Below are 20,447 nucleotides of genomic sequence, written 5' to 3'. Positions count from 1 at the left end.
TTTCCTCCCACATTAAGATGGCACGCCACGATATGACTGGAATACTGTCCATAGCGGCGTTAAACTCAAGTATCTCTCAATCCAAGGATTGCTGAATACCAGGATTCGTAAATTCTTTGTTTATCCGGTGATTTCTTAATCACTTGACTATTTATGACTGCTTAATCCTGTAAATCCTGTGATTGCTTAATCCCATTATTTCTTCATCATATGATTGATATGATACATGATATGAAAACATCAACAAATCTCACACGAGATTATCCAATCACAGCTGCCATGCAGATCTCTCAATCTACATTCAGTCTTTCTCTTCGAAAGCTGCTGGCCGAACGACCCGAACGGTCTAAGATGTTTACAACTTGGGTGAAACCCACGAGCAGGGGTATGGTGGTGACAAACCTAGAAACATAATCGGCGAACCTGGATTCGAAACCACAATCATAGTTTTCACAGCGAATCGCGGCCCTTTAGACGGGCATATGTCACGTGACATGAGAGGGATGTAGAGGGGAATTCCCTATAATAATATTGTGAACATTCAGACCATGTATGTTGCTATTCAGAGCTGTAGGGCATATACACCACACCAACGCATTCAATCCCGACACTTACACGACAGAATCCATGTTAAACATAGTCAAGCATGTTTGATGTAAATTACTGCCTGTCTCTCCAGCCACATGGGTAGGTTCACGGTCACAGGATAGACTGGGCGCACACTTCCGGTAACTGCCTGTCTCTCCAGCCACATGGGTATACCAGGTTCACGGTCACAGGATAGACTGGGCGCACACTTCCGGTAACTGCCTGTCTCTCCAGCCACATGTGTATACCAGGTTCACGGTCACAGGATAGACTGGGCGCACACTTCCGGTAACTGCCTGTCTCTCCAGCCACATGGGTATACCAGGTTCACGGTCACAGGATAGACTGGGCGCACACTTCCGGTAACTGCCTGTCTCTCCAGCCACATGGGTATACCAGGTTCACGGTCACAGGATAGACTGGGCGCACACTTCCGGTAACTGCCTGTCTCTCCAGCCACATGGGTATACCAGGTTCACGGTCAAAGGATAGACTGGGCGCACACTTCCGGTAACTGCCTGTCTCTCCAGCCACATGGGTATACCAGGTTCACGGTCACAGGATAGACTGGGCGCACACTTCCGGTAACTGCCTGTCTCTCCAGCCACATGGGTATACCAGGTTCACGGTCACAGGATAGACTGGGCGCACACTTCCGGTAACTGCCTGTCTCTCCAGCCACATGGGTATACCAGGTTCACGGTCACAGGATAGACTGGGCGCACACTTCCGGTAACTGCCTGTCTCTCCAGCCACATGGGTATACCAGGTTCACGGTCACAGGATAGACTGGGCGCACACTTCCGGTAACTGCCTGTCTCTCCAGCCACATGGGTATACCAGGTTCACGGTCACAGGATAGACTGGGCGCACACTTCCGGTAACTGCCTGTCTCTCCAGCCACATGGGTATACCAGGTTCACGGTCACAGGATAGACTGGGCGCACACTTCCGGTAACTGCCTGTCTCTCCAGCCACATGGGTATACCAGGTTCACGGTCACAGGATAGACTGGGCGCACACTTCCGGTAACTGCCTGTCTCTCCAGCCACATGGGTATACCAGGTTCACGGTCACAGGATAGACTGGGCGCACACTTCCGGTAACTGCCTGTCTCTCCAGCCACATGGGTATACCAGGTTCACGGTCACAGGATAGACTGGGCGCACACTTCCGGTAACTGCCTGTCTCTCCAGCCACATGGGTATACCAGGTTCACGGTCACAGGATAGACTGGGCGCACACTTCCGGTAACTGCCTGTCTCTCCAGCCACATGGGTATACCAGCTTCACGGTCACAGGATAGACTGGGCGCACACTTCCGGTAACTGCCTGTCTCTCCAGCCACATGGGTATACCAGGTTCACGGTCACAGGATAGACTGGGCGCACACTTCCGGTAACTGCCTGTCTCTCCAGCCACATGGGTATACCAGGTTCACGGTCACAGGATAGACTGGGCGCACACTTCCTGTAACTGCCTGTCTCTCCAGCCACATGGGTATACCAGGTTCACGGTCACAGGATAGACTGGGCGCACACTTCCTGTAACTGCCTGTCTCTCCAGCCACATGGGTATACCAGGTTCACGGTCACAGGATAGACTGGGCGCACACTTCCGGTAACTGCCTGTCTCTCCAGCCACATGGGTATACCAGCTTCACGGTCACAGGATAGACTGGGCGCACACTTCCTGTAACTGCCTGTCTCTCCAGCCACATGGGTATACCAGCTTCACGGTCACAGGATAGACTGGGCGCACACTTCCTGTAACTGCCTGTCTCTCCAGCCACATGGGTATACCAGGTTCACGGTCACAGGATAGACTGGGCGCACACTTCCGGTAACTGCCTGTCTCTCCAGCCACATGGGTATACCAGGTTCACGGTCACAGGATAGACTGGGCGCACACTTCCTGTAACTGCCTGTCTCTCCAGCCACATGGGTATACCAGGTTCACGGTCACAGGATAGACTGGGCGCACACTTCCGGTAACTGCCTGTCTCTCCAGCCACATGGGTATACCAGGTTTACGGTCACAGGATAGACTGGGCGCACACTTCCGGTAACTGCCTGTCTCTCCAGCCACATGGGTATACCAGGTTCACGGTCACAGGATAGACTGGGCGCACACTTCCGGTAACTGCCTGTCTCTCCAGCCACATGGGTATACCAGGTTCACGGTCACAGGATAGACTGGGCGCACACTTCCGGTAACTGCCTGTCTCTCCAGCCACATGGGTATACCAGGTTCACGGTCACAGGATAGACTGGGCGCACACTTCCGGTAACTGCCTGTCTCTCCAGCCACATGGGTATACCAGGTTCACGGTCAAAGGATAGACTGGGCGCACACTTCCGGTAACTGCCTGTCTCTCCAGCCACATGGGTATACCAGGTTCACGGTCACAGGATAGACTGGGCGCACACTTCCGGTAACTGCCTGTCTCTCCAGCCACATGGGTATACCAGGTTCACGGTCACAGGATAGACTGGGCGCACACTTCCGGTAACTGCCTGTCTCTCCAGCCACATGGGTATACCAGGTTCACGGTCACAGGATAGACTGGGCGCACACTTCCGGTAACTGCCTGTCTCTCCAGCCACATGGGTATACCAGGTTCACGGTCACAGGATAGACTGGGCGCACACTTCCGGTAACTGCCTGTCTCTCCAGCCACATGGGTATACCAGGTTCACGGTCACAGGATAGACTGGGCGCACACTTCCTGTAACTGCCTGTCTCTCCAGCCACATGGGTATACCAGGTTCACGGTCACAGGATAGACTGGGCGCACACTTCCGGTAACTGCCTGTCTCTCCAGCCACATGGGTATACCAGGTTCACGGTCACAGGATAGACTGGGCGCACACTTCCTGTAACTGCCTGTCTCTCCAGCCACATGGGTATACCAGCTTCACGGTCACAGGATAGACTGGGCGCACACTTCCGGTAACTGCCTGTCTCTCCAGCCACATGGGTATACCAGGTTCACGGTCACAGGATACACTGGGCGCACACTTCCGGTAACTGCCTGTCTCTCCAGCCACATGGGTATACCAGGTTCACGGTCACAGGATAGACTGGGCGCACACTTCCGGTAACTGCCTGTCTCTCCAGCCACATGGGTATACCAGGTTCACGGTCACAGGATAGACTGGGCGCACACTTCCTGTAACTGCCTGTCTCTCCAGCCACATGGGTATACCAGGTTCACGGTCACAGGATAGACTGGGCGCACACTTCCGGTAACTGCCTGTCTCTCCAGCCACATGGGTATACCAGGTTTACGGTCACAGGATAGACTGGGCGCACACTTCCTGTAACTGCCTGTCTCTCCAGCCACATGGGTATACCAGGTTCACGGTCACAGGATAGACTGGGCGCACACTTCCGGTAACTGCCTGTCTCTCCAGCCACATGGGTATACCAGGTTCACGGTCACAGGATAGACTGGGCGCACACTTCCGGTAACTGCCTGTCTCTCCAGCCACATGGGTATACCAGGTTCACGGTCACAGGATAGACTGGGCGCACACTTCCGGTAACTGCCTGTCTCTCCAGCCACATGGGTATACCAGGTTCACGGTCAAAGGATAGACTGGGCGCACACTTCCGGTAACTGCCTGTCTCTCCAGCCACATGGGTATACCAGGTTCACGGTCACAGGATAGACTGGGCGCACACTTCCGGTAACTGCCTGTCTCTCCAGCCACATGGGTATACCAGGTTCACGGTCACAGGATAGACTGGGCGCACACTTCCGGTAACTGCCTGTCTCTCCAGCCACATGGGTATACCAGGTTCACGGTCACAGGATAGACTGGGCGCACACTTCCGGTAACTGCCTGTCTCTCCAGCCACATGGGTATACCAGGTTCACGGTCACAGGATAGACTGGGCGCACACTTCCTGTAACTGCCTGTCTCTCCAGCCACATGGGTATACCAGGTTCACGGTCACAGGATAGACTGGGCGCACACTTCCTGTAACTGCCTGTCTCTCCAGCCACATGGGTATACCAGGTTCACGGTCACAGGATAGACTGGGCGCACACTTCCGGTAACTGCCTGTCTCTCCAGCCACATGGGTATACCAGGTTCACGGTCACAGGATAGACTGGGCGCACACTTCCTGTAACTGCCTGTCTCTCCAGCCACATGGGTATACCAGCTTCACGGTCACAGGATAGACTGGGCGCACACTTCCGGTAACTGCCTGTCTCTCCAGCCACATGGGTATACCAGGTTCACGGTCACAGGATACACTGGGCGCACACTTCCGGTAACTGCCTGTCTCTCCAGCCACATGGGTATACCAGGTTCACGGTCACAGGATAGACTGGGCGCACACTTCCGGTAACTGCCTGTCTCTCCAGCCACATGGGTATACCAGGTTCACGGTCACAGGATAGACTGGGCGCACACTTCCTGTAACTGCCTGTCTCTCCAGCCACATGGGTATACCAGGTTCACGGTCACAGGATAGACTGGGCGCACACTTCCGGTAACTGCCTGTCTCTCCAGCCACATGGGTATACCAGGTTTACGGTCACAGGATAGACTGGGCGCACACTTCCGGTAACTGCCTGTCTCTCCAGCCACATGGGTATACCAGGTTCACGGTCACAGGATAGACTGGGCGCACACTTCCGGTAACTGCCTGTCTCTCCAGCCACATGGGTATACCAGGTTCACGGTCACAGGATAGACTGGGCGCACACTTCCGGTAACTGCCTGTCTCTCCAGCCACATGGGTATACCAGGTTCACGGTCAAAGGATAGACTGGGCGCACACTTCCGGTAACTGCCTGTCTCTCCAGCCACATGGGTATACCAGGTTCACGGTCACAGGATAGACTGGGCGCACACTTCCGGTAACTGCCTGTCTCTCCAGCCACATGGGTATACCAGGTTCACGGTCACAGGATAGACTGGGCGCACACTTCCGGTAACTGCCTGTCTCTCCAGCCACATGGGTATACCAGGTTCACGGTCACAGGATAGACTGGGCGCACACTTCCGGTAACTGCCTGTCTCTCCAGCCACATGGGTATACCAGGTTCACGGTCACAGGATAGACTGGGCGCACACTTCCGGTAACTGCCTGTCTCTCCAGCCACATGGGTATACCAGGTTCACGGTCACAGGATAGACTGGGCGCACACTTCCTGTAACTGCCTGTCTCTCCAGCCACATGGGTATACCAGGTTTACGGTCACAGGATAGACTGGGCGCACACTTCCGGTAACTGCCTGTCTCTCCAGCCACATGGGTATACCAGGTTCACGGTCACAAGATAGATACACTTCTACTTTGAAAAGAATGTTACGCACGTGCAGCACATTGTACTGTGGTATATATAAAATAATTACCTGTGTGGCACTATACACCAGGCAAGTACACACACGCATAGTCGAGTTTCTAGAAAATGCTTCGGCACAATATCTTTGTCTACCCGCAATGAGAAGCGACATTATAATTCCGACGTTCAATAACGGGGGATGAATGTGAGATCCCAGTTGGGCGTTGCGTCCGGGATATTGCTGCAATATTGTAAACAACGGTAAAAAAAACCTCACTCACTCACTCACTCACTCCCTACCCTCCCAATCCTCCCCCCTCTTACTCGAAGTTGCATGGTATGGGTTGGTTGGTTGGTTGGTTTGTTGTTTAACGCCGCACTCGGCAATATTCCAGCTATATGACGGCGGTCTGTAAATAATCGAGTCTGGACCAGACAATCCAGTGATTAATATCATGAGCATCGATCCACGCAATTGGGATCGATGACATGCATCAACCAAGTCAGCGAGCCTGACCACCCGATCCTGTTAGTCGCCTTTTACGACAAGCATAATCACCTTTTTACGACAAGCATGGGTCAACCACTGGATTGTCTGGTCCAGGCTCGATTATTTACAGACCGACTAACACAGATAAGCACTAACTAGCATTGCCCTCAGCAATGTTCTTGATAGGTGACCAATAAATATAATCGAGTCTGGACCAGACAAGCCAGTGATATATATACACAATCAACCAAGTCACCAAGCTTAAGCACTCGATCCATTTGGGCGACTCTTACAGCCACCATAGGTTTCTGGTAAGCAACAACTGGAACAAAGACGAGCATCATCTGGAACAGGTAAGTGGTAACAAGCACAGATATGTACTAACTAGCACGGGTAGGCACCGTCGAGCACAAGTAAGTACTAACTAGCACAGGTAAACACTTACGAGCACAGGTACGTAATAAATAGTACAAGTAAGTACTAAGAAGCACAAATAAGTACTTACTACCCACTTTCCTCACTTACGAGAAAATGTAACTATCCACTATCACAGGTAAGCACCTACGAGCACAGGTAAATATTAACTGGCACAGGTAAGCACCTACGAGCACAGATAAATAGTAACTGGCACAGGTAATCACCTACGAGCACAGGTAAATAGTAACTGGCACAGGTAAGCACCTACGAGCACAGATAAATACTGACAGCCCAGGTACGGATTTACCAGAACAGGTAAGTACTGCCTAGCACTGGTACGCACCTACTAGCTGCATACTTAAGTTAAGTTAAGTTAAGTTCTAGCACATGTAAGCACTTTCGAGCACAGGTAAGTAGTAACAAGCGCAGGTAAGTTCTAACAAACAGATAGGTATTAACTAGCAAATGTAAGTACAGTTAAGTAATGAATAGGTAAGTACAATCAAGCACATATAGGTACTAACTAGCACAGGTAAATACTCATTAACAGAGGTAAGCACTAAGAGCACCTGTAAGTACTAACAAGCACAGGCAAGTACTAACTAGCACAGGTGGCAATCACAGGAAAAGGCTATATGACATTAAGATGCTATCTTGTTTTGACGGCGGAGGCAGCCTCGACTGTGCAGGGGGACACCGGTACTCCGCACGTGGCACGGCCTACTATCCGGCCAACAACGCCCTGGAGGGGGGCTTTGTGGACATGAGGGGGGCAAGACTTCGGACGCTACAGGTAAGCATGGCCCCTACCCTCACGCCCGCCAAGGAACACCTGCTCACGTCCAGAAATTGAAATTGGGCAATGACATTCAGAAGTGGTTCACATAATGTAGGGACGGTGGGGTAGCCTAGTGGTTAAAGCGTCATCTCGTCAAGCCGAAGACCCGGGTTCGATTCTCGACATGGGTACAATGTGTGATTTTCTGGTGCCCCCCGCCGTGATATTGCAGGAATATTGCTAACATCGGCGTAAAACCATACTCACCCCCTCCAATAATGTCTTGTTAATTCTCTCCTGTACCAAACAACCATGGACTAAATGCAACCTGTGCAATACATTGACCATAGTTTACAGGAACAGTCAACAACATCACCACACACGACGGTCGCTTCAGGTAGCTCAAGAAATAATATAATCGACAGTGGTGCAGGTGCTGTTTGCAGGGCATCATGAGTGAGTGAGTGAGTGAGTGAGTATGGTTTTACGCCGCTTTTAGCAATATTCCAGCAACATCACGGAGGGGGACACCAGAAAAAGGCTTCACACATTGTACCATGTCGGGAATCGAACCCGGGTCTTTGGCGTGATGAGCGAACTCTTTAACCACTAGGCTACCCGGCCGCCCCTTGCAGGGCATCATGAAATGTGCAGCGTAAACTGTATGAAGTGTGAAGGACCATCCAGACGATTGTCAAATGCCATGATTGTTTTGTTTCAGCAATTTCTGGCTGGTAGTGCGAGCTATGTGAGCGTTGCCATGGACAACCATGCGGGCATTGCCTACGGTACCGTGGGGTGTACACGGCGTCTCAGGTAGCAATGAACATGTACACCAGTATAGAAACGGACAAAATCCATTCCGGATTGCAAGTCTTCGATGCCTTGTCGGACACTGAAATCTTTTAAAGTTTTATTCAGTCTAAGCTACCACAATTGCCCGTCAGCTTCAATGTATGTGCATATGGTTATTTTCACATGTTTCTTATAGTTACGCATATTTATGAAGTAGCGATCTCTTAGCTACGAATATTTCTCTTTCCGACACAGGTTGTGGACACAGGGTCGGCGTTCTCTGGTAAAGGTCACGGCCGTATTGACATCTGCGTCAGCTCCCAGGCCAACTCTTACGACTCCACCATCAACGGCCATCTCACCCTTGTCTTCCCCTGACCGCAACGTGGTTGCCACATGGTTGTCCGGTCATCAACAGCAAGTATTCCTACCACCATAATAAATAAAATAACGACTGCATCATTCTGAAGTGTTGTTATTATTGACTCCATCGCTGGCCATGAAGCCGCGAAAACCTGCAGGATTGCTGATGCGGCGTCAAGCATTATTCACTTTCACTTGTCATAAGAGTGGACCAGATTGGATCGAACGGTCAGGCACTGCGATTTGGGTTGCATGTGCTATGACCAATGTCAGTGTGACCCGTGTCACTTTGACCCGTGTCACTTTGACCCGACGGTGAGTATCTTTGCTCAGTCTTTCAGTCTCTGCTTTGTCCAGCCAAGACTTGAGTATGTACAGTTTTTCGAGACAGTGGTGAAATATTGCTGACTGCGGCGTTAAACAACATTTCACTCACTTGAGAGACTTAAGAAGGACGCATTCACTTTAAGAAGAAACAGGACACAGAAATGCAGCAGCAGGAGACCCGACAACAGAGCTAAACGTGACACTGAGACGTTGATTTTGGACAATGTCTCCTGCGGTAAATTGTGTCCCATTAGGAGGGCGGTTCAGAAGTTCGATATAACCCGTGAACATCCGGGTTAGGGTAGGTTTTCAGCAACCCATGCTTGCCGTAAAAGGCGACTATGCTTGTCGTAAGAGGCGACTTACGAGATCGGGTGGTCAGGCTCGCTGACTTGTTTGATGCATGTCATTGTATCCCAATTGCGTGGATCGATTCTCATGATATCAATCACTGGATTGTCTGGTCCAGACTAGATTATTTACAGACCGCCGTCATATAGCTGGAATATTGCTGAGTGCGGCGTTAAACAACAAACAAACAAACAGAAGTTCGATGTAGAAGAAAAATCTAAAACGTGCGTGTGTGCGTGTGTGATTGGTGATGGGGTCGGTCTGGAAGTGTCTCATGCGACAAACTTGCCATTTAATGTTTCCATAGCCGCTCTAATCGCCACACGTGTACTAAATGTACAGCTTTACTATGTTCGTAATAAATAGGTGAAAACTGCAACATTCCTTGTTTTTGTTAGCGTTGGTGTTTATCAGACATCGAACTGTTGCAGTGTTCCGCGAGTCTCTGTGGAAATGGGAGTGGCTGACTGAATTCTAAGAAGTATGTTTTGTTCTCGATACGAACTGATAGCAACACTGACAATGTATGGAAGACCACAGTGGACACAAATACAGGATTCGCCAGTTAACTGTTTAAAGAGTTGACATTCACTGTCTTTGGGGGAATAGTATGTTGGACGTATACATTTGACTATCAAACGTATGCCTGCTGTCAATATAATTGTTGTATTTCACTCCAACCCATTGTCCATATGATTGTTTTATTTGACTCTAACCCATTGTCCATATAATTATTATATTTGACTCTAACCCATGGTCCATATAATTGTTTAATTTGACTCTAACCCATTGTCCATATACTTGTTATATTTGACTCTAACCCATTGTCCATATACTTGTTATATTTGACTCTAACCCATTGTCCATATACTTGTTATATTTGACACTAACCCATTGTCCATATACTTGTTATATTTGACACTAACCCATTGTCCATATAATTGTTATATTTGACACTAACCCATTGTCCATATAATTATTATATTTGACTCTAACCCATTGTCCATATACTTGTTATATTTGACACTAACCCATTGTCCATATAATTGTTATATTTGACTCTAACCCATTGTCCATATAATTATTATATTTGACTCTAACCCATTGTCCATATACTTGTTATATTTGACTCTAACCCATTGTCCATATACTTGTTATATTTGACTCTAACCCATTGTCCATATACTTGTTATATTTGACACTAACCCATTGTCCATATACTTGTTATATTTGACTCTAACCCATTGTCCATATACTTGTTATATTTGACACTAACCCATTGTCCATATACTTGTTATATTTGACTCTAACCCATTGTCCATATACTTGTTATATTTGACACTAACCCATTGTCCATATAATTGTTATATTTGACTCTAACCCATTGTCCATATAATTGTTATATTTGACACTAACCCATTGTCCATATAATTGTTATATTTGACACTAACCCATTGTCCATATAATTATTATATTTGACTCTAACCCATTGTCCATATACTTGTTATATTTGACACTAACCCATTGTCCATATAATTGTTATATTTGACACTAACCCATTGTCCATATAATTGTTATATTTGACACTAACCCATGGTCCATATAATTATTATATTTGACACTAACCCATTGTCCATATAATTGTTATATTTGACTCTAACCCATTGTCCATATACTTGTTATATTTGACACTAACCCATTGTCCATATAATTGTTATATTTGACACTAACCCATTGTCCATATAATTATTATATTTGACTCTAACCCATTGTCCATATAATTGTTATATTTGACACTAACCCATTGTCCATATACTTGTTATATTTGACACTAACCCATTGTCCATATAATTGTTTTATTTTGCTCTAACCCATTGTCCATATAATTATTATATTTGTCTCTAACCCATTGTCCATATAATTGTTATATTTGACACTAACCCATTGTCCATATAATTGTTATATTTGACTCTAACCCATTGTCCATATAATTGTTATATTTGACTCTAACCCATTGTCCATATACGTCAAGTACTTTGGTCAACTGAGTGTCCCATACCGATCTACAGATAAGAAGAGTTGTTGTACAGACGTTGGCGGTGTAGGCAGGTAGGTGGACAAATCTCGCAGCAAGCCAACTACGCAAAAGATGGTAGTTATGATTTCCCATTCTCCACACATGACAATGATGTTACCACTATACATTGTCTCGCAATGATTAAGTGACGCAGTTTTGTTTTGGTACTCATGCTCGAATTATTTTCGTAGCACATTAATTTCATGATATACGGTAATACAGTCTGCGAAAGTGTACGTTTTCTGTTAACAGACAACCATGTGGGTGTAGATATCGCTCCAGAATACAAAACATAGTACTGTTTACATGAACCTGTTTGTGACATATGGCTGGTGTAGGAACTGTTGTACACGAAAAACACTTGGATTATATGAGAATATTTGTCTTTTATTGTCAAACATGTTTATAATATCGATGGATCTGACACAAGGTATATATGTTAACATGTAAGGTCACGAGATGGGATAAATATGTGATGTGAAAGGACACATGATTTTACTCTAAAACAATTGAGGGACACTGAACGCAGTTCCGGCGTTAAATGCTATTTTAATCAAGTGAAACATCGATTTTAAATGTTCAGATAAAGATAGTATCTCATAATCAACACAATACCTTGTCGTGGACAGCTAAGACATCAAGTGTTTACACAATCGATGTACTTTTAGGCAAAAGGTAACTTAGGTATAGTTTTTCAAAAACAGTCATACTTTAGCAGCCTCTGATTCACTCTGCATATTCCCCCGAGTGTTCCGATCCTCCTGTCAATGGTACACAGTTAGTCTGAACGCAGACGTACCATGGGAAAAAGTATTTGAATACTAAAGATCGGTTTAGATAAAAAGGTTTGATTGTCGGAATTTCCCCAGTGTTCCCGATATACATCCTTGTTGGTTGTCTGCTGTTTGCCATTTGTATCCAGCCTTGTTGGTTGACTACAGTTTGCCATGTGTATCCAGCCTTGTTGGTTGTCTACTGTTTGCCACGTGTATCCAGCCTTGTTGGTTGTCTACTGTTTGCCATGTGTATCCAGCCTTCATTCTTGTCTACTGTTTGCCACGTTTATCCAGCCTTGTTGGTTGTCTGCTGTTTGTCATGTGTATCCAGCCTTGTTGGTTGTCTACTGTTTGCCATGTGTATCCAGCCTTCATTCTTGTCTACTGTTTGCCACGTGTATCCAGCCTTGTTGGTTGTCTACTGTTTGCCATGTGTATCCAGCCTTCATTCTTGTCTACAGTTTGCCATGTGTATCCAGCCTTGTTGGTTGACTACAGTTTGCCACGTGTATCCAGCCTTGTTGGTTGTCTGCTGTTTGCCACGTGTATCCAGCCTTGTTGGTTGTCTGCTGTTTGCCATGTGTATCCAGCCTTGTTGGTTGTCTGCTGTTTGCCATTTGTATCCAGCCTTGTTGGTTGACTACAGTTTGCCATGTGTATCCAGCCTTGTTGGTTGTCTGCTGTTTGCCACGTGTATCCAGCCTTGTTGGTTGACTACAGTTTGCCATGTGTATCCAGCCTTGTTGGTTGTCTGCTGTTTGCCATGTGTATCCAGCCTTGTTGGTTGACTACAGTTTGCCATGTGTATCCAGCCTTGTTGGCTGTCTGCTGTTTGTCATGTGTATCCAGCCTTGTTGGTTGTCTGCTGTTTGCCACGTGTATCCAGCCTTGTTGGTTGTCTGCTGTTTGCCATGTGTATCCAGCCTTGTTGGTTGACTACAGTTTGCCATGTGTATCCAGCCTTGTTGGTTGTCTGCTGTTTGCCATGTGTATCCAGCCTTGTTGGTTGTCTACTGTTTGCCATGTGTATCCAGCCTTGTTGGCTGTCTGCTGTTTGTCACGTGTATCCAGCCTTGTTGGTTGTCTGCTGTTTGCCATGTGTATCCAGCCTTGTTGGTTGTCTGCTGTTTGTCACGTGTATCCAGCCTTGTTGGTTGTCTGCTGTTTGCCATGTGTATCCAGCCTTGTTGGTTGTCTACTGTTTGCCATGTGTATCCAGCCTTGTTGGTTGTCTTGTGTTTGTCACGTGTATCCAGCCTTGTTGGTTGTCTGCTGTTTGCCATGTGTATCCAGCCTTGTTGGTTGTCTGCTGTTTGCCACGTGTATCCAGCCTTGTTGGTTGTCTACTGTTTGCCACGTGTATCCAGCCTTGTTGGTTGTCTGCTGTTTGCCATGTGTATCCAGCCTTGTTGGTTGTCTGGTGTTTGCCACGTGTATCCAGCCTTGTTGGTTGTCTACTCTTTGCCACGTGTATCCAGCCTTGTTGGTTGTCTGCTGTTTGCCATGTGTATCCAGCCTTGTTGGTTGTCTACAGTTTGCCACGTGTATCCAGCCGTCATTCTTGTCTACTGTTTGCCACGTGTATCCAGCCTTGTTGGCTGTCTGCTGTTTGCCACGTGTATCCAGCCTTGTTGGTAGTCTACTGTTTGCCACGTGTATCCAGCCTTCATTCTTGTCTACTGTTTGCCACGTGTATCCAGCCTTGTTGGCTGTCTGCTGTTTGCCACGTGTATCCAGCCTTGTTGGTTGTCTGCTGTTTGCCATGTGTATCCAGCCTTGTTGGTTGTCTGCTGTTTGCCATGTGTATCCAGCCTTGTTGGTTGTCTTGTGTTTGCCACGTGTATCCAGCCTTGTTGGTTGTCTGCTGTTTGCCATGTGTATCCAGCCTTGTTGGTTGTCTACTGTTTGCCACGTGTATCCAGCCTTGTTGGTTGTCTACTGTTTGCCATGTGTATCCAGCCTTCATTCTTGTCTACAGTTTGCCATGTGTATCCAGCCTTGTTGGTTGACTACAGTTTGCCACGTGTATCCAGCCTTGTTGGTTGTCTGCTGTTTGCCACGTGTATCCAGCCTTGTTGGTTGTCTGCTGTTTGCCATGTGTATCCAGCCTTGTTGGTTGTCTGCTGTTTGCCATGTGTATCCAGCCTTGTTGGTTGACTACAGTTTGCCATGTGTATCCAGCCTTGTTATTTGTCTGCTGTTTGCCACGTGTATCCAGCCTTGTTGGTTGACTACAGTTTGCCATGTGTATACAGCCTTGTTGGTTGTCTGCTGTTTGCCATGTGTATCCAGCCTTGTTGGTTGTCTACTGTTTGCCATGTGTATCCAGCCTTGTTGGCTGTCTGCTGTTTGTCACGTGTATCCAGCCTTGTTGGTTGTCTGCTGTTTGCCATGTGTATCCAGCCTTGTTGGTTGTCTGCTGTTTGCCATGTGTATCCAGCCTTGTTGGTTGTCTACTGTTTGCCATGTGTATCCAGCCTTGTTGGTTGTCTTGTGTTTGTCACGTGTATCCAGCCTTGTTGGTTGTCTGCTGTTTGCCATGTGTATCCAGCCTTGTTGGTTGTCTGCTGTTTGCCACGTGTATCCAGCCTTGTTGGTTGTCTTGTGTTTGCCATGTGTATCCAGCCTTGTTGGTTGTCTACTGTTTGCCACGTGTATCCAGCCTTGTTGGTTGTCTGCTGTTTGCCATGTGTATCCAGCCTTGTTGGTTGTCTGGTGTTTGCCACGTGTATCCAGCCTTGTTGGTTGTCTACTGTTTGTCATGTGTATCCAGCCTTGTTGGTTGTCTACTGTTTGCCACGTGTATCCAGCCTTGTTGATTGTCTGGTGTTTGCCACGTTTATCCAGCCTTGTTGGTTGTCTACTGTTTGTCATGTGTATCCAGCCTTGTTGGTTGTCTGCTGTTTGTCATGTGTATCCAGCCTTGTTGGTTGTCTACTGTTTGCCACGTGTATCCAGCCTTCATTCTTGTCTACTGTTTGCCACGTGTATCCAGCCTTGTTGGTTGTCTGGTGTTTGCCACGTGTATCCAGCCTTGTTGGTTGTCTGCTGTTTGCCATGTGTATCCAGCCTTGTTGGTTGTCTGCTGTTTGCCATGTGTATCCAGCCTTGTTGGTTGTCTGCTGTTTGCCATGTGTATCCAGCCTTGTTGGTTGACTACAGTTTGCCATGTGTATCCAGCCTTGTTATTTGTCTGCTGTTTGCCACGTGTATCCAGCCTTGTTGGTTGACTACAGTTTGCCATGTGTATACAGCCTTGTTGGTTGTCTGCTGTTTGCCATGTGTATCCAGCCTTGTTGGTTGTCTACTGTTTGCCATGTGTATCCAGCCTTGTTGGCTGTCTGCTGTTTGTCACGTGTATCCAGCCTTGTTGGTTGTCTGCTGTTTGCCATGTGTATCCAGCCTTGTTGGTTGTCTGCTGTTTGCCATGTGTATCCAGCCTTGTTGGTTGTCTACTGTTTGCCATGTGTATCCAGCCTTGTTGGTTGTCTTGTGTTTGTCACGTGTATCCAGCCTTGTTGGTTGTCTGCTGTTTGCCATGTGTATCCAGCCTTGTTGGTTGTCTGCTGTTTGCCACGTGTATCCAGCCTTGTTGGTTGTCTTGTGTTTGCCATGTGTATCCAGCCTTGTTGGTTGTCTACTGTTTGCCACGTGTATCCAGCCTTGTTGGTTGTCTGCTGTTTGCCATGTGTATCCAGCCTTGTTGGTTGTCTGGTGTTTGCCACGTGTATCCAGCCTTGTTGGTTGTCTACTGTTTGTCATGTGTATCCAGCCTTGTTGGTTGTCTACTGTTTGCCACGTGTATCCAGCCTTGTTGATTGTCTGGTGTTTGCCACGTTTATCCAGCCTTGTTGGTTGTCTACTGTTTGTCATGTGTATCCAGCCTTGTTGGTTGTCTACTGTTTGTCATGTGTATCCAGCCTTCATTCTTGTCTACTGTTTGCCACGTGTATCCAGCCTTGTTGGTTGTCTGGTGTTTGCCACGTGTATCCAGCCTTGTTGGTTGTCTGCTGTTTGCCATGTGTATCCAGCCTTGTTGGTTGTCTACTGTTTGCCACGTGTATCCAGCCTCCATTCTTGTCTACTGTTTGCCACGTGTATCCAGCCTTGTTGGCTGTCTGCTGTTTGCCATGTGTATCCAGCCTTGTTGGTTGTCTACTGTTTGCCATGTGTATCCAGCCTTGTTGGTTGTCTTGTGTTTGCAATGTGTATCCAGCCTTCATTCTTGTCTACTGTTTGCCACGTGTATCCAGCCTTGTTGGTTGTCTACTGTTTGCCATGTGTATCCAGCCTTGTTGGTTGTCTACTGTTTGCCACGTGTATCCAGCCTTGTTGGCTGTCTACTGTTTGCCACGTGTATCCAGCCTTGTTGGTTGTCTGCTGTTTGCCATGTGTATCCAGCCTTGTTGGTTGTCTGGTGTTTGCCACGTGTATCCAGCCTTGTTGGTTGTCTACTCTTTGCCACGTGTATCCAGCCTTGTTGGTTGTCTGCTGTTTGCCATGTGTATCCAGCCTTGTTGGTTGTCTACAGTTTGCCACGTGTATCCAGCCTTCATTCTTGTCTACTGTTTGCCACGTGTATCCAGCCTTGTTGGCTGTCTGCTGTTTGCCACGTGTATCCAGCCTTGTTGGTAGTCTACTGTTTGCCACGTGTATCCAGCCTTCATTCTTGTCTACTGTTTGCCACGTGTATCCAGCCTTGTTGGCTGTCTGCTGTTTGCCACGTGTATCCAGCCTTGTTGGTTGTCTGCTGTTTGCCATGTGTATCCAGCCTTGTTGGTTGTCTGCTGTTTGCCATGTGTATCCAGCCTTGTTGGTTGTCTTGTGTTTGCCACGTGTATCCAGCCTTGTTGGTTGTCTGCTGTTTGCCATGTGTATCCAGCCTTGTTGGTTGTCTACTGTTTGCCACGTGTATCCAGCCTTGTTGGTTGTCTACTGTTTGCCATGTGTATCCAGCCTTGATTCTTGTCTACAGTTTGCCATGTGTATCCAGCCTTGTTGGTTGACTACAGTTTGCCATGTGTATCCAGCCTTGTTGGTTGTCTGCTGTTTGCCACGTGTATCCAGCCTTGTTGGTTGTCTGCTGTTTGCCATGTGTATCCAGCCTTGTTGGTTGACTACAGTTTGCCATGTGTATCCAGCCTTGTTATTTGTCTGCTGTTTGCCACGTGTATCCAGCCTTGTTGGTTGACTACAGTTTGCCATGTGTATACAGCCTTGTTGGTTGTCTGCTGTTTGCCATGTGTATCCAGCCTTGTTGGTTGACTACAGTTTGCCATGTGTATCCAGCCTTGTTGGTTGTCTGCTGTTTGCCATGTGTATCCAGCCTTGTTGGTTGACTACAGTTTGCCACGTGTATCCAGCCTTGTTGGTTGTCTTGTGTTTGCCATGTGTATCCAGCCTTGTTGGTTGACTACAGTTTGCCACGTGTATCCAGCCTTGTTGGTTGACTACTGTTTGCCATGTGTATCCAGCCTTGTTTGTTGACTACAGTTTGCCATGTGTATCCAGCCTTGTTGGTTGTCTGCTGTTTGCCATGTGTATCCAGCCTTGTTGGTTGTCTGCTGTTTGCCATGTGTATCCAGCCTTGTTGGTTGACTACAGTTTGCCACGTGTATCCAGCCTTGTTGGTTGTCTGCTGTTTGTCACGTGTATCCAGCCTTGTTGGTTGTCTGCTGTTTGCCACGTGTATCCAGCCTTCATTCTTGTCTACAGTTTGCCATGTGTATCCAGCCTTGTTGGTTCTCTTGTGTTTGCCACGTGTATCCAGCCTTGTTGGCTGTCTGCTGTTTGCCACGTGTATCCAGCCTTGTTGGTTGTCTGCTGTTTGCCACGTGTATCCAGCCTTGTTGGCTGTGTGCTGTTTGCCACGTGTATCCAGCCTTGTTGGTTGTCTACTGTTTGCCATGTGTATCCAGCCTTGTTGGTTGTCTTGTGTTTGCAACGTGTATCCAGCCTTCATTCTTGTCTACTGTTTGCCACGTGTATCCAGCCTTGTTGGTTGTCTGGTGTTTGTCACGTGTATCCAGCCTTGTTGGTTGTCTGCTGTTTGTCATGTGTATCCAGCCTTGTTGGTTGTCTTGTGTTTGCCACGTGTATCCAGCCTTGTTGGTTGTCTGCTGTTTGTCATGTGTATCCAGCCTTGTTGGTTGTCTACTGTTTGCCATGTGTATCCAGCCTTGTTGGCTGTCTACTGTTTGCCATGTGTATCCAGCCTTGTTGGTTGTCTGCTGTTTGCCATGTGTATCCAGCCTTGTTGGTTGTCTACTGTTTGCCACGTGTATCCAGCCTTGTTGGTTGTCTACTGTTTGCCACGTGTATCCAGCCTTGTTGGTTGTCTGCTGTTTGCCATGTGTATCCAGCCTTGTTGGTTGTCTGCTGTTTGCCATGTGTATCCAGCCTTGTTGGTTGTCTACTGTTTGCCACGTGTATCCAGCCTTGTTGGTTGTCTACTGTTTGCCACGTGTATCCAGCCTTAATTCTTGTCTACTGTTTGCCACGTGTATCCAGCCTTGTTGGTTGTCTGGTGTTTGCCACGTGTATCCAGCCTTGTTGGTTGTCTGCTGTTTGCCATGTGTATCCAGCCTTGTTGGTTGTCTACTGTTTGCCAAGTGTATCCAGCCTCCATTCTTGTCTACTGTTTGCCACGTGTATCCAGCCTTGTTGGCTGTCTGCTGTTTGCCACGTGTATCCAGCCTTGTTGGTTGTCTGCTGTTTGCCACGTGTATCCAGCCTTGTTGGCTGTCTGCTGTTTGCCATGTGTATCCAGCCTTGTTGGTTGTCTACTGTTTGCCATGTGTATCCAGCCTTGTTGGTTGTCTTGTGTTTGCAATGTGTATCCAGCCTTCATTCTTGTCTACTGTTTGCCACGTGTATCCAGCCTTGTTGGCTGTCTGCTGTTTGCCACGTGTATCCAGCCTTGTTGGTTGTCTACTGTTTGCCATGTGTATCCAGCCTTGTTGGTTGTCTACTGTTTGCCACGTGTATCCAGCCTTGTTGGTTGTCTGCTGTTTGCCATGTGTATCCAGCCTTGTTGGTTGTCTTGTGTTTGCCACGTGTATCCAGCCTTGTTGGTTGTCTACTCTTTGCCACGTGTATCCAGCCTTGTTGGTTGTCTGCTGTTTGCCATGTGTATCCAGCCTTGTTGGTTGTCTACAGTTTGCCACGTGTATCCAGCCTTCATTCTTGTCTACTGTTTGCCACGTGTATCCAGCCTTGTTGGCTGTCTGCTGTTTGCCACGTGTATCCAGCCTTGTTGGTAGTCTACTGTTTGCCACGTGTATCCAGCCTTCATTCTTGTCTACTGTTTGCCACGTGTATCCAGCCTTGTTGGCTGTCTGCTGTTTGCCACGTGTATCCAGCCTTGTTGGTTGTCTGCTGTTTGCCATGTGTATCCAGCCTTGTTGGTTGTCTGCTGTTTGCCATGTGTATCCAGCCTTGTTGGTTGTCTTGTGTTTGCCACGTGTATCCAGCCTTGTTGGTTGTCTGCTGTTTGCCATGTGTATCCAGCCTTGTTGGTTGTCTACTGTTTGCCACGTGTATCCAGCCTTGTTGGTTGTCTACTGTTTGCCATGTGTATCCAGCCTTCATTCTTGTCTACAGTTTGCCATGTGTATCCAGCCTTGTTGGTTGACTACAGTTTGCCACGTGTATCCAGCCTTGTTGGTTGTCTGCTGTTTGCCACGTGTATCCAGCCTTGTTGGTTGTCTGCTGTTTGCCATGTGTATCCAGCCTTGTTGGTTGTCTGCTGTTTGCCATGTGTATCCAGCCTTGTTGGTTGACTACAGTTTGCCATGTGTATCCAGCCTTGTTATTTGTCTGCTGTTTGCCACGTGTATCCAGCCTTGTTGGTTGACTACAGTTTGCCATGTGTATACAGCCTTGTTGGTTGTCTGCTGTTTGCCATGTGTATCCAGCCTTGTTGGTTGACTACAGTTTGCCATGTGTATCCAGCCTTGTTGGTTGTCTGCTGTTTGCCATGTGTATCCAGCCTTGTTGGTTGACTACAGTTTGCCACGTGTATCCAGCCTTGTTGGTTGTCTGCTGTTTGCCATGTGTATCCAGCCTTGTTGGTTGACTACAGTTTGCCACGTGTATCCAGCCTTGTTGGTTGACTACTGTTTGCCATGTGTATCCAGCCTTGTTGGTTGACTACAGTTTGCCACGTGTATCCAGCCTTGT

General features: G+C 47.7%; 1 protein-coding gene across 2 annotated transcripts in view; it reads left to right on the top strand.

The window, feature by feature from the left end:
• Positions 1-11,453: 11,453 nt before the first annotated feature.
• The window catches only part of LOC124152217, a 21,980-nt gene continuing 12,986 nt past the window's right edge, over positions 11,454-20,447 (top strand). Inside the window, exon 1 of one of the 2 annotated variants that reach the window (XM_046525063.1) lies at positions 11,454-11,522. Coding sequence is in view for 1 of the 2 variants with exons in the window: in XM_046525062.2 (XP_046381018.1) it covers positions 11,563-11,565 (3 nt within the window). In the remaining variant the exon portion in view is untranslated. Of the gene's footprint in view, positions 11,566-20,447 lie in introns of both variants that reach the window. The other variant, XM_046525062.2, reaches the window with a different exon arrangement.

The sequence above is a fragment of the Haliotis rufescens genome, unplaced genomic scaffold (assembly GCF_023055435.1).
Source record: "Haliotis rufescens isolate VD_foot unplaced genomic scaffold, xgHalRufe1.0.p SCAF_30, whole genome shotgun sequence".
Taxonomy (NCBI): domain Eukaryota; kingdom Metazoa; phylum Mollusca; class Gastropoda; order Lepetellida; family Haliotidae; genus Haliotis; species Haliotis rufescens.
This window is presented reverse-complemented; position numbering and strand designations above follow the sequence as displayed.